A 17,410-nucleotide genomic window follows, 5' to 3' on the forward strand; every position below is an offset into this window, starting at 1 on the left:
ATCTATCTATCTATCTATCTATCTATCTATCTATCTATCTATCTATCTATCGATCCATCCATCCATATATATATATATGTATATATAAATATATATATATATATAGCTGTCACCCATGTACACCCACCTGTTTCCCGCCTATTAGCAGAGCTAAGCTTAGGCGTAGGGGAGGCGCTTTATACGAGACAAATTCAGCCGGGAGCACGGTGAGCGATGCCTGAATTAATGTAGAGTACAAAACTAATACTACTCCATTCAGTAGAGAATCATGTCAGCTTTACATAAAGTGTTTCCATCAAAATGCTTACCGCCTGCACGGGAGTGCTCCCGTTTTCCTCCATAATAACTCAAGAGAGATATTGAGAGTGAAGTGTTATTTACCGCCAGTAATCAGTGAATTAAATGACGAGCATTAGGGGACATGATTTCCCAAACAACAAATAGGCTTGTCAAACGTGCTGAGCCGGTTGGCGGGCACGTCATTAGCACATCAGTCATACACCAAATAGTTGTTATCATAGAGGTAGGGAGGTAGGGCTTTGTGGCATGGAGGTCAAAAGCTACGGGACAAATGCTGCATAATTATAAGTTTAACACAGCTGAGGTGGAGCCGCAGTGTAATTAGTATTAGTGGCAATGATCATTAAGGGCTGGAACAGCGTGCTAATTATCAGTTAGCTCTGATGAGCAGAGTGGGCCTATCTGGCTGACACTATGCCGCAGGATGAGGGGAGGAGGGATGGCTGGGTGGTTGAGTCGGGCCTCTCGATCATCCCGTAATGGAACAGCAGGCCTGTGAGCTCGCCAAGGGGAAGAAGGCCAAGACGGAGGTAGAAACAGCCCATCTCCTAACATTACCATAATATTGCTCATTGCACTGTGCTGCATCATTAGCAGGCAGACAGGACCCGAATGATCTGAAGTATTTCCCCAAGCATAGCGTTGCTCTTACTGGGATATGAATTAAACCTGTTTCAGCCATTTAGCTCCTGCCAAAGATCTGCCACCATCACTCGCTAGTTGGAAGATATTCTTTGGAAAGCGTTGCTGTTTGAGGAAGCCAGTGGTAAAAATCATCACAATAACCTTGTGAATGATCTCTCTCCCGTGTAGCAGGATCTTGTTTTATGCCAAGCTCACAAGATGGCGGACCTGGCAGCCATTGTGTAGTCAAGTGTGCACACATCCGCCCTCTGGATGTCCTACACAGTAGATTCCCAGTACAGCAGCTGGCAGAGCCCTCCTGGTATAGCTAGAATGAGTAAATACCCGTGCACCTACCCTCGCTGACTTGATACTCACCCCTGATCGTTCACAGTAAATCTTGATCCCTCCAAAAGAGACGGTCAAGAAGACTCTCTGCTTGTGCTCCCCTTTAGAACGTGCTGTGGAAGCCATGCCCTGCAGGAGATAAAAGGGATGGACGTGAGATGATGAGAGCACAAGTTCTGTATGAGAGATGCAGAGTTTTTATCTACAGCTCAGGTGAGTGGGCGATGAAGAGGGGCATTGGGGGATAGGGTGACAGCAGTTACGTAAGGTGAGATAGGACAGCTTGTTCCTTCTGACGCCTTTTCTGAAAGTATTGGTTTCACAGAAATACGCATCACCTTGTGCAGGGAGTTGGATGTGTAATTGCAATCTTTTTCTCCTCTTAGGCCCATTTTTTTCTAATCTTCTTTATGTAGGGCTACTGCACTTCAGAGTGACACACGTCAGTACTAGCTGACAACAGTAAGTAGAGATTTGCAGACAAAATGCAGCGACCCGTTCGCTGCAGCACCTCTGACGCATTGCTGACTGAACAACCAAGCCAGCCTTTGAAGTTTTTTTCCCCAGGGAACAGCCTGACTCTAATTAAAAAATAGACACTATTAACATTTTTCACATTTTTCACTATGCTCCTTTTGACACGACCAGTGTGCTTGATGTGTCTTTCATAGAACAAAGGTTGCCAGAGAAGAAAAGGGAGGAAAAGAAAAGACCTGCCTAATGTCTGACAAAACTGCAGTGACATTATCAAGTGGTCGGCCTCATTTGTAACCAGCCTCCCTTCGCCTAAAACATTTACAGCTCAGCTCAAATTTGACATGCAGGTCATTCTGATTTCTTTCATCTGAATAACGACGAAGGCAAAGAGACACTGGCATTTCTCAATCGAGATTTAAGCCTGACTCTCGGTTTATTATCAGTCAGTCTCTTATGATTGGTAATTTCTGTCAATAGTGTTGACAATGCTTCAGGAAGAGTTCAGTGAAGCTATGAAGAATGACTTCATGACAACTTTGACAAGATTCTGGTCCACTATCTGGTGACTGAGGTGGGTTGAGTGATGCACCATTAAACACTGTGTAGGTTAGGGCGAGCTATGCAGACCTCGACTCTGGCTGTAGTTAGGTCATGGGGGGAATTCTACGAAAATCTCCTCAATTCCACCGACATGCCTTCCAATGAGGAGGAAGAATCTGGGGAGTCAGAGATTGGTTATTCTACCATATCCCCGGGGGTTAGGTTGCCGATGTGGTTTAAAAGTTTCTCGGTGCCAGGGACCCAGGACTGGATGAGAGTCATCCAGAGATTCTCAAGTGCCTGGATGTAGTGGGAATGTCTAGGTTGCAAAATCACAAGGACAACAGCAACAGTGTATTGGGTCTCTGCTTTGTCTAAACGATGTGTTTTTGTTGGCGTCACGTGCCGTGATGTACAACTCTCATTGGAGAGGTGTGAAGAGACTGGGATAAAAATCAGGACCTCCAAATCTGAGATCATGGTTCTCAGTCGGAAAAGAGTAAAGTCTCCTCATCGGCACAGGGATGACAAGCAGCCCCAAGTGGAGAAGTTCAAATATCTTTGGGTCTTGTTCACAAGTTGTGGAAGAAAGGCATGGGATGTAGACAGGCGTAACGATGCAACGCATGCAGGGTTGTGGACTCTGCATTGGTCTGTTGTGTGTGACATAACTGCATAAGGTGATGCTCTCTATTTACCACCCTCTGACCTTCACCCATTTGTAACGAGCTGTGGGTAGTGACCAAAAGAACAAGATCATGCTGCCTCGTGACGTCTTCCAAGTATAACCCTTCGAGACCCCAGCAAAGATCTTGGACAAATTTGAGATGCTGTGTTCAGTGGCTGGCCTGTGAATGTCTAATAATCAACACCGCTGGGAGTCATATTTACTCCCTCCAGAGTTATTTAACCTGTGGTGTTAAATTGTATTAACACTTTGCCGTGTTAGCCAGTGTAAAATATGTACTCAGTTTTGAGTTAACACTGAATTTCATAACACTGTGGAAAGATTTACTTTAACACACATTCTGATAAGGACCAAATACACTCAGACACAGTGTTGAATTGAACTCTATAAGTGTTGAATTAACACTGCGAATTTTGCTGTGTTTGGACTTCCCTAGAGGAGTTGGACGAAGTGGCCAGAGAGGGGAAAGTCTGGGCCTCTCTGCTTCTTTATGTTATTGAATTGGAAAAGAATATCTGATAAAAGCTTTTAGAAGGCTTTTCATCTTATTGCTGCTGTTGTTCATAGACACTACACAGAGTCAATCTCTCTGAAACATCAACTAAAATGTATTTTTGTGGTAATTTGTTGTGAAAAAAGGCAGTCCATATCCCAAAACTTGTTTATAGTATATCTACTTCCACAGAGCTGCAGTGGGGACGAGCCCAGATAAACAGCACAGGCAACGGACCAGTGGGAGAGTCGATAACTGCTGTCAATCAGGCATCGCCTTCTCCATTTGGTGGATTAGGCCTCACGGCTGTGAGGGCCAGCTCAATACAGACCCTGTCCCCTCCTTTATACTCAGTCCAGATAATAGCAGTTGTGTATTGACTACTTCTGGCTGTTGGCTGCTCACTACTGGTGTCATATAGGGGTTAATGCTGGAATGTCAGATCCAAGCTGCGAAAAAGTTGTTTTATTGGCCTTATCTACTAGCAGGGACCCAGATTGACAGACTGCCCACCCAATGAGTTTCATGAAAAAAAAAAATATTTTTTTACATTTTTAGGTGAATTATTGAATTATTTTTGAATTTGTGTTTTTTATTTTACTGAATATTAAGAATGGCATAATTGTGGTTGTCTAAGGAAGATCTGAACTTCATATTATGCATTGATCATTTTATTTTTATATACGATGTGTCGGGGTAGGAGAATTGTGCTCAATGAGAGAAATATTCAGGCCCACCCTGATTTTTCCAAGCCCACCCATTAGCCACGTTCTGGTTCCGCCCTCTACTAGGGATGAACATGGGTCTGGAGAGGCTTTTCCACTTCCAGTAACAGATCTACAGGGGAAGGGGCCTCCCACATTTTTTCTTCTAAATTGTTTGCAGTACTGTTAGGAAGAGAGAAGAAATCTTGCCACTTTGTAGTGATAAAATAAAATAACACAAAATGACTGACATAGAGGTCAAAGAAAAAACACACAATGTTGGATTTTCACTGTAATAAATTGAAAATATTTTATTTGATTTTATAATGAATTTCTAGTTTGAGTTGAAGATTAACAGGAATAGACACAAAGTGCTGAGGAACGAAGACGCTTTTTAGGAGACGAATGAAGTGAAGCAGCTAGCTTGACAAAGATAAAACTTATCCTGCAGGTGCATTGTACAATTTAATAAGGTCTGCCTTTTCTTTGTTCTGTCTGTTCAGTTCTTTAGAGTGCTAAAGTGAATCATAAATTGTGAGTGAGAAAGCAGTGTCTGAACTCATTTAATAGACAATTCAGACATGCTCACACATCTCATGTCCAAATCTTACACACACACTGAAGTCTGCACCTTGAGCTTCATCATGGAGTCTTGGCACAGCTTGTCCCCGCGTGCTGCTGTCACCTCATCAATCCCGATCAGCTTCGCCTTGTAGCGAACGCCATCTCCACGGAAACGCTTAATAAGCCCCGCCTCCGTGCGGTCCTGACCTGCGGCGGGAAGACAAAGAGGGAAGGAGAGGACAGGGTGCATGAGTCGGCCGCTCTGGCATAAATATTTATGGAACAGGAAATGCAGAGTGAATCATAAATTAGCGGCGAGTGAGGAAATAATGAAGCAAGAAATTGGTTTACTGTCTTCACCCTAAGCTCCCATAGGTGCCTTTCAAAGGAGAACCAGAGTTCAGCGACCAGGGCCTTCCTGGGTGGAGGCAGGATGCAGAGAGGCGCTAGTTTCAGAGCATGTTTTCATAGCCTCAAGTTTTCTGTCCCTCCCACCCATGCTGATGATGATTGACACATGACCGTGACACTGACGCTCATTTTATCGGCGCAGTTTGCAGATGTATCAGTAATTACATGAGCCTGAAACGTCAACGTGCGTTTATCAGTGTCAAAAATGTTTTCCCATAACCTGTGCGGGGTTCATCACACTGGTTACCCCCTCCGTGTGTACACAGAGAAGATTTTTTAAGGTCTCAAGCACCTTGGAGAATCGAATAGTTTTCAAGGCCCTTTACTCATTCATTTCTAGGTCACTAGCGCATTGCTTAACATCAGAGGCCTGGTTTAGGATACAGCATGTGCAAAAACATCAGAAGGTTATATGCTAACACCTGTAAGAAGCAATTCACGCTAACAAGACATTTTCTCTCAATCTCTGGACTTTCATTCTTAATTGCGGAACTGAAATTTTCTTAATTTCACAACAAGGAACTTATCTGGGTTATTCAAATGAATGCAAAGTCTTGGGTCTAATGCAAGTGCTTGTCTTGGCTATGCACACTCTCTCATTAATTCATGAGGGCACAATCCTCCAAACGTTGGGGGAGGGCTTGATGATGCTAAAGTCATTAAAGTCTCTTAGCAAGTGAATGTCAAATCTAGGCCTAATTTAGTCTTGTTTCTTTGCCAAAGGATGATGAGTCTTAAATACAGCCACAAATACGGAACACAGCTTGTCACGCACACATTAAAAAGGTAGAGAGCGCTTCAATACATAGGCTATATATTTACAGCGCTACATGTAGCGCATGCTCCTGCTTAAATCCTGCAGGAAAGATGCAAATCAAACAAAAATACCCCACGCTGTTCCTGATTCAAACAATCCTTTGTACAAGCGCGCCACAGTCTATTCATACAGTATTAAGCGTTCCATCCCAATTTTACTGACACATACTGTAATGTGTTGTAAAATGCATGCTGCTCCAGTTACATTTTAAACACCATCAGTCCTTTTCACTACAGCTCTCTCCAATGAGCTTAAACCAGATGTTCTGTGCCATTTGTTTCTTTACATCCAATGTGCCATTTCCTCTAATAACACTTCAAGAGAGATTTACAGCTTTATGCAGAGATCCTCCCCCTAAAAATAAATAAAAAAAATAGGCCTTGCATACTGAATGAGAGTCCTGACACAGTGGCATAACTCGTGTGCAACGTGCTCTGCGTTCAGATCAAGACAAGCGACTGTGCTGTATTTGAAGACTAAAGTGCTGTGAGGCATGCTGTTTCATGTTGTCACACACTGCGAGGAAGAGGGACGTGTTTGTGTGTGTGTGTGAGGTGTGGTGTGGTGACACATATTCCTCTGGCTTTTTTGGGATTTACAATTACCCAAGGTTGAATGGTCCTCACAACATTTCTGGCCCATGAGCCTGATGCTCGGAATGTGCCTGACAGAGGCTTGCCTAGAGTATTGTCTACTGTTGGTCTGCATCTTACACGGCACTGCACGCCCGCCATTAGGAAGTCCTGGTGGTCTGAAAGGCGTTAGAGCACAACAGAGACCTTTGTCACATCGGCTGCCCTTCTTAACAATGTTCGAAAATGCTTTGGAACTGTTTGATATCCATAAAAAAAAAAAGAAAAAAAGAAATGGAGGCCAGCTGGACAGTAAACGCTCTGACCAAATGCTACAATGGCCAAACTGGCTGTGGAAGAGGACCAGAGAGAGAAGAATTACAGTTAGCCATGCTCCTCCATACTGTTTCAGGGCTTGTCTCTCATCACCGCTCATGCTGCACTAGAATGGGGACAGCGAGGGGACAGATGGCAGCAGATGGAGTGTCAGAAGTGTCCCTCCAGATATAAGGTCTTGGCAATGGCAAACTTTTTGTTGGGGGAACGGGCATCGAGGAAGCTTAACCTTTGACCCCACTATGAGCAAGTACCCGTGTCTGCTTGTCCCCTTGCGTTAAAATTACACCGCCCCTCTGGCTATTATTCATAATTGCCCTGGTGAGGCCTCCTGTGTCTTGGCGTCTTACGATGCCGACGCTATACATTCAGTAGTTAATCTCCGCAGAGGACTTAAATGACAACAGTCATTATGTGTCCTCCCTGACCTCATGGCAGTATTAAAGATGTCCAATGGATGATGTTTGAAGAAGGCAAATCTGTCCCTGCCATCTGCCTCCCCCATGCAAACAAAATAACTTTCATAAGCCTCAGCAAACACAAACACACTTTTACAGGCAGCAGATTCCTCTAGCGAAAATTAACTGAGAGTTAAATGATGGATGGTACACACTTACAGAGTTAATGAGGGGTATTGTTTACATGATCAAAATAGTAAATATTATAATGGTTTGCTGCAAAGATTTTCTGCGCTGTTATTATAGAATCAGTGTAAATGAAAAAGTGGTTGTAATTAAGGTCAGTTATCTTTCCAACGTGCTGGATCAACTTCTGTTTGCCTCTGTGCGTTTTACACTGCAACACCTCCCTTCTCTCTCTCTCTCTCGCTCTCTCTCCCCCTCCCTCCCAATGACAACGCCAATGACATACGTCTTGGGTGATCCGATCACAAGTGGACAGATTACAGTGAGAGAGCAGCAGTTGCTATGGAGACAGAGTAAAGCATTTCTGTCAGTGGCTAGAGAGGTGCATTAGCTTTATGATGTGAGAGTATACTGTATGCTAATCAGGTTTGACTTGTGCAAATATTTGGACAAGGAATAACCAGTAGTGTTGCCAGTAACCTCACTCACATTACATTTTGTGCCTCTCTCACCACTTTTCTGAAAGCTGACATGACAATTTGATAAAATTACAAAGGTTATACTAATATTCATTATCAGCGCGATTTTGTACTGAAAATTAACTAATGAAAATCAGACATTAGACATTAGCAAGTGAAAGTTTAGTCTGAATTGCCAATGGACACCCGTTTAAAATAGGAGGCGGAGCGGTCTATAGTATATAAAAAAATTTTCACCCCGGAAAAAAAAGGCGAATGACGGACAACGGGAGGGTACCCATGCTGCAGACGGATGTCGAATAACGGACGCTCAATTTGTCGTAAAATGCCAAGCTCTGGTGCCTGCACAAATTGAAAACACAACATGACTAATGCGGATGTGGAAAAGCATCCTGAGAACAGTTTTCACAGCCTTTATTGTGTTGTTTTCTTTGTATGATTTATTTTTTGGTCTGTTAAACAAAGCTGATGTGACTTGACGAAAAACTCAGATATTGTCATCTGTCCATAGGACATTCTTGAAGAAGCTTTTGGGATTGTTGACAAGAATTTGACCAAATTCCACTTGAACCACCAGTTTTTTTTTTTTTTTATTTTACCAGAAGGGTGCCAACATTTTTTTTCCTGTGGAGAAACGGTTGCTATACTGTGATTCATGGAGGAAACTCAACAATGTTCTGGAGCTGCTTTCCCAGCGGGAACGGGGGACTGATGATGGACTTCCTTGAGTTATCGATGGACCAATCGATAGGATAATCAATTACAAAAATATTTGTTTGTGAGAGCCCTAGTTTCAAATTAAACAAAACATACAAGTGACACTGGAATACTCAGAAGAGCTCGGAAATAAATCTTATGAAATGTCTGTGGAACAAGATGAAATAAGCAATCTGGAGAAGGCACCCTTCAAACCAGAGACAGCTGGAGCTATTTGTTCATAAGTAGTTGGCCAAAACCTGTCATCAGATGCCAGTCACAGGAGTTGTTTGACTGGGGTGATGAAATGAAATACAATGCAACAAAATAATGGAAATAATTTGTTAAGGTGACTATCATTTTTGTCCAGGAAAGTTTTAGCCTGCATCACTTTTATTAGTATTATTTTTGTGACCATTGTGTGTTTTTCTTTCTTTAATGAAAGGGCACCAACAATTTTGTCCACTTGTGTTAAAATCTTGCTATCATGGCAACCTATGGCCAACTATTAAATTATTTGGCTAAAAGTCATGCAAAGCATATGAGGGGGGCTGAAAGTGAAATGAAAGCAAGCCTGTTAAGACTAATGTCTGTTGTTTTAACAATGTTGTCTGGTGAAAGGTCATTCATGTATTCAAGCTTAACCCATTAAGCCCGGGAGCGCATAACCGCATTTCTACCACTAGAGCCGGGAGCACTGTTGTTTTTTTCTACCTTTCAAACCGGGAGAGCGGATACGTAACTGTCCTATTTTAATCCAATTATCCGTCTCTTAGTCAATTTAATGCATCAGAAAATACACGTGATGGTTTCGCGAGACTGCGGAGGATGTCGTGGATTTTTTTTCGAGCCATAGGTAGGCTAATGGCGGATGCCTTCGATCGCCGGGAGCTCTGATTAAGGTAAGTAACGGCAGTGATGTATAGACGACGTGCATGACCAGTGGAACCAGCCGAACGTGATATGATATGGTTTGTATTCAATTACGATATAGACGTCGATGTAACAGAATAGAGGATGGTAGCTACCACTCTATTTTTTTTTTTCAAATTAAAATGGTGCTTCTCTTGCACTGACACATTTTTTTTACATCTTCGATTGAAACAGTGAATGATAATAAATTCGGCCTGCGTAAAAGCCACATGTCTAAGCTCTTTAATTCTTTTGGTATTATGTTTCTGTCTGCTACAGGGGCTGGGATATGAATCATTTTGTACCGGTAAGTGTTGAATTTCTGGGAGAACTTCAGGTATTCAAGGGCAACTCCAAAGGCGACCTTAGGTTTTGGGGAGCTGTTGAGAAAGGCGCTTTAGGCCTTAATGGGTTAATGTCACACAGTTAGGTTAGAGACTCTTCAGCTGCTGCAGCTAGACATATCTTCAATGGCCAATGGTACATGAATGAACTTAACAGAAAACAACAGAATATGTACCTTTTTCAAACTGTGTCTTCAAATTAAAAGATGACAACAGCCATGCCTACGGTTGTTTATGTAATTTGCGTCTGGTGTTCACATGAGCATAAATGTTTCTCAAAACATGGGAGTTACATATAAGTAATATATTTGTGTTGGAGTTGGAAGGCTGACCAGAGGACAGTAACAATTAGCCTGATTTTATTCTGCTAATGCGGAAGAAGAGACATAAATAAAGTGCATGCATTGAACTGAGTGGACATGCTCCTAATGCTTTTTTCCATACACCACATTGTTTCTCTGAGTATCATATCCAAAAGTGAAAGACTATTTACAGAGCTGAATGTTAAAGTAAAAGAAGGTTTTTGTGCATCGAACACACTCACCACGCTGGAAGATAGCCATCTTTTAGTGATTTTACATTACATCACAAACATCTAATGCATGTTTTAGTAGATGCCGATACAACACCTGTTCTGTGTTCTATGCCTGTTTTAATTTGAACTGCAGGACAGTGGCAAGGAAACTTGACTGATATGTGCTAACATTGCTCACAGCTCCTTCTATATGTTTTGTCTAAGTATCTGTCATCGTTCTGGCCCTTGATAGTGTCCTTCACCTGTGCCGGTATGCTCACATCCACCGCAAGCAGTGCATCCATTTATGCTGCCGCATTTCCATTTATATGGATCTAAATAGTATCTCAGTGGAATGAGACAATGAGTCACATGACCATGTGTATAATAGACCCTTTCTGTGCGCTTTCCCCCTCCACTTAACTTAAATCGATGGGACTTCTTCCAGCACAGACATTTAACTAAGCAGGCCAACAGAGCCAGTGAAAGAGCCACAGAGGACTCGGCCCCGCGGCCTTGTTACAGCCAAGCTGCAGAAGCTGGATTTACTGAACTAACTGGAGAGGTTTTTATTCATGGATGGAAAAATGAGTAAAAATGAGAGAGGCTAAAGTCAAGTGAGGGAGGCAAATGGAAAAGACTCCTCTTGTTGCTCACCTCCCTGTCGCTCTGAATCACACTCTGTTCTATTTCCTCTTTTTTCCCCCTTCCCTCAGTCAGTTCATTCTCATTTCAATCTCAGAGTGAACTGTTTGGAGAATGCCTGGTCCTATTACATCACGCATGCCGTTCATCAAAGCGACAGGATGTGAATTACCCTGTCCGTGACACCTAAATCATGCCGCTACCCAAAGCCCGCGGCTACACGGAATAGCTGTTACTACATCTGGATCCCTGGGATGAGACAGGGAGCCTCTCGGCGAGCTTGACTGGGCAAAGCTATTTGCCGTGTAGTCCAAAATTATTTAGCACTCTTCAAACATTGCTTTTAGATTTCACTGTCTGCCAAAGAGGAGAAAGTTAACACTGTCAGGATCATTGTTCGTCTTGACTCCATTTCTCCATCCTTGTGGATTGGAGAGTTGGAGTCACTATAAAAGTTCAAAGCGCAATCAACACAACACAATACACAATTTTATCTCATTTTAGGCCTACGTGCAGTTCAAGTGTGACACTTTTTACCTCTACCAAAGAGGTTGATTTTCACACGGTATCTCGATGTATCAACTAGGGTCTATTTCTAAAATAACTACCATCAGATTCACTTTCCATGCATTTGCAAAAGCAAAAAAACAACAACAAGAAGCCAAGTTTCATGTGAATCAGTTTGGAATTTGGCAACTGCTTATCTAGTGTCTTTTTAATACCATAATATTGTTTGTGTATTTGTAATACTCCTCTAAAACAGTATGTTTTAGCATCCAAAATTGCAATGAGCAGCAAAAAACTAACAGTAAAAACAATCTTGCGCAAACGGTCCCTATGACACTTAATTGTTTTCATGTGGATTTTGTTGTCGGCAGTGACAGTGTTGTCAATATGTTTGGAAACTGCTGCAGTAGCAGTATACTCTTTGAGTTTGGCTATAAGAGTGTAATCTACCTTTGATCCTCCTAGACTCCTTTCTCTGGATGGTTTTGACACCCGGCTGGATCTCGGCCTCTGCTGACATCCTCCACTGCTGAGTCCCTTGTCCGGCTCACAGCAAGTCCACCATGGGTTCGCGGCCACACTACTTAATCCAACGCCAAGTCCCAGAGCTGAATTCCCCTACTTCCGTCTTTCTTACGGGAACTTCACAGTCGGAATAATCAATCTCATATTCATGCTTTGTTGCCTGGAAACGAAGATCCAGCATTGATAAATAGCCCTCTTCACTTGGCCATGATGTGTGCGTATTAGCAAACAACACATGAAGAGCTTGATGAGCTTGGTGATCCTCTCGAGAAAAGCTTCAGATCTGATTTGACATCCTCTGGAGAAAGCCTCCTTGAAGGTCAAGTATCACATGGTCGACTGGTGCTCTTTTCTGAATGTTCACCTATTGCTCGGGAATAATTCCCCCCAAGGGAGGCGGCGGCATTGATTCAATCAAAGATTGTTCTTCACAGTAGGTCAGGAGTGGCTATTATTCCCTCAGAGAGGACATCAGACGTGATCCGACAGCCTCTCACAGTCACTGGCTCTGAACCCTGCAAGGAGATGAAGGAGGAGACAATGTTAATGTCAGAGTGGAGCTGGTTCAAAATTCAACTGACACATGCCCCCAGATTGTTGATTACAAGATTAATTTAACATGACACATGGCAGGCACTGATTTAACGAATCAACAAAGATGTTATTATCTCTTCTGGATCGTCAATCCTTAATGAAAGAGCCGTAAGTGCGTGCTGCTCAGCGGCCACCCTTGAAGGAGAGCTGTGGTGGATCATTTTTATGTGCTGCTTGTGAGTAAATACTGAACATTAAAACTTGGCTGGTGCTTCTGTGCATGCAAAGGACTTTTAAGAAGATCAGGCCCACAGCACAAGAGGAAGGGAAGTAACAGAGAGCTGCAAACGACAGACTGTAGTGAGAATGCTGGCAAGGCCGTCTCGAAACTGGAACCCCCCACGTTGTGCTTTAATGCCCTTGAATCATTCACTGCTAACAATGGCGCACAGCCAAACTGGCACCACGGCTGCCACTACTTCTGTTGGCATGGTGATGGGTCTTTGTTGCAGAAGAAGGTCTTTAGCCTAACCAGGCCCAAAAAGTGTTGTGTGACACACGTATTTCTATTAAATTGACTCAGTAGCAAAAAAAACCAACAACATAACTTCATACTTTTGGACTAAAGCTGGTGACTGCCATTTTGACGTGTCTTGAAATAGATAATAGGTATTGATTTGAACAGAACTGTGAGAAGCGGCTCAAATAATGGATGGATGTATTGTTCACAGTGCAAAGGTGGCACAGCAGGCTTACTCTATTTTTGAAATGTCATCAGTTTCAGGTATCAAATCCTAAGTAGCAGCCAATTTCAAAATGTCATTTAAGTGGTAAGTGGTTATTTAAATGATTGTCAGTGCGACCTCCAGTGGACAAAAGTAACAACAAAAGTTACTTTTATTTAAAGGGAAATCAACCCTCAAAACGTCTTGACAAGAATATGTTTTATGCAGCGCCATTAGTCTGAAAACGACATTCAGATTAATATTTGCATTTGTATAACATGAGTTAAGCAGTACAATCCATCTGTTTTTGTCCGTCTCAGGGTGCGGCCATTTTGCCACTTGCTGTCGACTGAAAATGACATCACAGTTGCTCAAGTTCGTTACCTGAGCCCTGAGCAACTCTGATGTCGTTTTCAGTCGACAGCAAGTGGCAAAATGGCCGCCCCTTGAGAAAGACAAAAATGGGTAGAGTTTGCTGCTTAACTCATATTCCATAAACGCAATATTAATAAGAATGACATGTTTAGACTAGTGGAGGAGCATAGAGCATGTTATTGTAAAGACGATTTTTGAGTTGACTTGAAGTGAATGTGTTCTTACTGGTTGGTTCAGGCCTACAGGTGGTACTGTACGTTTGACATCACTGGTTTAGAGTCTTCAATTAACCTAGCATGTTTTGGGGACTGCTGGTGTACCACCTCTCCTATTCCTCCCAACAAGCCAACCATCAAACAAACAATAATAAAAAATAGCTCTTATCATCTCCCCTAAAATACAAATTACCCAATTTTCCCCAAGAAATGCTGCACTCTGTTTGACCCAACCTAAAGTAAACGTTGTAATATACCTTTATAACTGCCATGTGTCTCATTGGCGAAGCAGGTATGAATGCAAGGCCACGTGTGATGCTTATATAAGTGACTTTTGCAGCCAATCATGAAAGGAATGCATTAAGAACTCATACACTTCCTGAAAGTCTGCATCTCTTGAAAATGTCACTCTGGTGTAATAAACAGGCACAGAGCCCTAGAGTGTGTGAGCTGTTTATTTGTTCTTCTCCCCATTACTCGGTGAACATATGCATAGCTTCGTGTATGCGAAAGCACAAATGGAGACACACTACCGCCTGCGTGTCTTCCTGTCTTTTCCTTTCATTTCCTTGAACAGCTCATTGCAGTTGCCTCATCAGCACCAGTTTTCCTCATGCTTCTCGACCGTGTGTCTCGCCTCATGGACGCTCAAAAGACAGATAATGTTAGTCGGTTTGAGGCAAACGGGCCAATCTTTAAATGGCTCTCAGACTAGGTTGTTCAGTGATGGCAGAAGTATTTTTCTTGTCACAAAAAAGCTTATCAGAAAGCAGTTTCCATTACCATTCAGAGAGACACGCCTCATTGTATTTGATGAAAGCGATTTAATGCGACGTACAGCTGCTTTTTTAAAAACCAATGCTATGTAGGTCACCCACACTCCACCGTGTTCTCTGTGTTTTAACAGCTCCCACTGCCTTGCATGATTTGGGTCAGAGTTAACGAGCATCGCTCGTTCCTCCAGCTACTCTCGACTGTTACAGGATGTCAAAAGCCCTCGACAAAAGCCATCTCTTATTTATGTTTTTGCTCATTTTAGTGCCGTCTCGCTCCCGTATGATGGGGGGTAACTGATGGAAGTTGATTTCATTTCTGCTAACATTTCACATCATTTGCCTCCATCAACATACTGCTGTCTTTATCAGTCTGCCTGCATTTCGCAAACCACCTCTGGAGATGTTTATTTCCTGCCTGCGTCAGGATCTCTACACCGTAAACTGACTATTGAAGGGAAACACGTATGCTGTGAGGAAAACCTGGCCACCCTAATCCTTAAAATTAGGCAGTCATCAGTCATGCCTCTCACTGATTTGTGTGAGGGAAGAAGTTGTACCTCCACTGAACCAAACAGACCTGAATATTACGGCATTCCTCGTTTAGTCAAGTGTCATCAAGTGTCTATTAGCTATTTTAGAGCATTTTCACTTTTTCATGACATACACCGAATATATCAAATGAATGAATAGACTCTCTTCTTTCACCACGGTGAGTCTTTCGTTTCGAATATTGGTCTTTGGGGGGGCTAACGGAAGCCCGTTTAAAATGATAGGTGGACCGACCTATTACTATTTAGTCGGCCGGACAAAAAGGCAGCTATACGGACCCTGGCTGCTGACGGAAGGCGATAAATGGACCGGAAAATTTGAGTAATATGTCCAGCTCTGGTAGGCGGGGATTAAACGGTGGTGTTACTGGTGGGGGTAGGGTGGATTTTTGCTATGTAAAAGTATTTCATATTATATTTAATCCCAAGTCCAATTAACTAATGATTGATAAAACCATATATAATGGAATATATGTTAATTCCCAGCAAACCTGAACAGTTCAAGGGCAAAACTAGATGCATACTGCATATATTAACTAAATCAGGAGGAGCAAACAAAATAAAACAATCACCGACTAACAGACAGTAAAGAACTAATGAGGAACGCTAATGATAAGAAAAAATGCCATCCTCAATACCGTAATGTTTCTAATGCTGTGCAGGGAACATTCAAGTGACAGCAGACAGAAGACTCCACCAAGAGTTTACGAACCCTGGTAGGTGCTGCTGTTTTCGTTAGTAACAGAATCAGCAGCAAAGTTCAAATAATAATGTCATAAGCAAATTAAGGGTATTATAGTTGTCCCAGGTTTCTGAGAAAGACAAAATATGTTTATTTGATTCAAGTGGATGACACATGACATGTCAATTTCATACTCATTCATACACATGTACCATGGACAATTTAGAGGCTAAAATTTTGTTTTGAATAATTGTCTAAATCAAATATGCAAATCAATAACTTGACTTGAAAGTGTTAGAGTTGATCTGTGACAGAAAAGCACGAGATAAAGTCAAATAAATGTTTACAGGAGGAGATTGAGACAGCCATGCTGTATGGTTTTTAGTGACCGTAGCAATGACCAGAAGAAAGGAGACAAAGCTGGAGGTGCCGGAGCTGAAGATGCTAAGATTGTTTTTGGGAGTGACGAGGATGGACAGGATCAGGAATGAGTTTATTAGAGGGACAGCATAGACTCGAAGATTTAAAGATAGAAAAGCCAGTTTGAGATAGCTTGGATTGCTGCAGAGGACGGACAATGGATATATCGGTAGAAAGATGCTGGAAATGCAACCTCCAGGTAGAAGGAGAAGAAAAAGACAGAAGAGTAGACTAAGGGAAAATTTGCAGATAGCTGGAATGAGAGCAGAATATGCAGATGACAGGGGCGATTCACTGCGGCGACCCCTAAATTGTGTTAAGACGAAATAACTAACAAAGAAGAAGACTATTTTAATAGACTACACTATCTTATACTGAGGTTTTATATTGAGGGATAAGCCTCTGTGGATGTTGTCACTAAGGAAAACGAACGGATGAACTTTCTGTCCCTGCATATGGTCAATTATGCCTCAATCCCCCGCAATGCAAGGCACCTTCTGTGCTCTACAGCTTGCATGCGAGTTGAGTGGAATGGTGAGCCCCCTCTCCGCGGGACCACCTTTATTTCTTCCAGGCCAAGGCTTAGCATGGCCCAGGGCCAACGGAACGTTTGTTCAACAGAGCGACTTTGGCACCTTGCGCTGGTCATCTTTGTTGCAAAATGCGCCCCAGTTTACGGAGCGGGACATGACTGTCACAACCAAGCCGAGCAGTTCTCCCCGCTGAGTAACCTTGTGTCACCTATGACGTCAAAGGCCCACTCTCGAGTGGTATATTCAGGGCATATGTGAGTTTTTTTTGTTCTAAATTAGTCCTTATCATAGCCTTACAATCAACAATCAGGTCATCTCATGTGGCCTTACAAGCTGCTATGAGCCCTTGATTTCAAACTGAGGTTAATTTTCTTTAATGGGCTAATTAGATTCCTGACTAAAAGGGAAAGTCAACCCAAACATATTACAAGAATACGCTCTATGCAGGCCCACTAGTTGAAACAAGGCATTCTGATGAATATTGCGTTTGTGGAATATGAGTTAAGCAGTGAAATCCACCCG

The 17,410-nt window shown here is 42.5% G+C and overlaps 1 protein-coding gene across 3 annotated transcripts in view; it reads right to left on the reverse strand.

Annotated features, from left to right (window-relative positions):
• Positions 1-17,410, reverse strand: part of dab1b (DAB adaptor protein 1b) — a 45,495-nt gene that overhangs the window by 10,460 nt on the left and 17,625 nt on the right. For all 3 annotated transcript variants that reach the window (XM_086042476.1, XM_086042475.1, XM_086042474.1), the window contains exons 2-4: positions 12,006-12,595; positions 4,806-4,945; positions 1,303-1,401 (exon numbers count right to left, since the gene is read on the reverse strand). In XM_086042476.1, the coding sequence (XP_085898602.1) occupies positions 1,303-1,401; positions 4,806-4,945; positions 12,006-12,075 (309 nt within the window). In that variant the 5' untranslated portion in view covers positions 12,076-12,595. The remainder of the gene's footprint in view (positions 1-1,302; positions 1,402-4,805; positions 4,946-12,005; positions 12,596-17,410) is intronic.

Source organism: Filicampus tigris, chromosome 10 (genome assembly GCF_054856515.1).
Source record: "Filicampus tigris isolate MCC_2025a chromosome 10, RoL_Ftig_1.0, whole genome shotgun sequence".
NCBI classification, from domain to species: Eukaryota; Metazoa; Chordata; class Actinopteri; order Syngnathiformes; family Syngnathidae; genus Filicampus; species Filicampus tigris.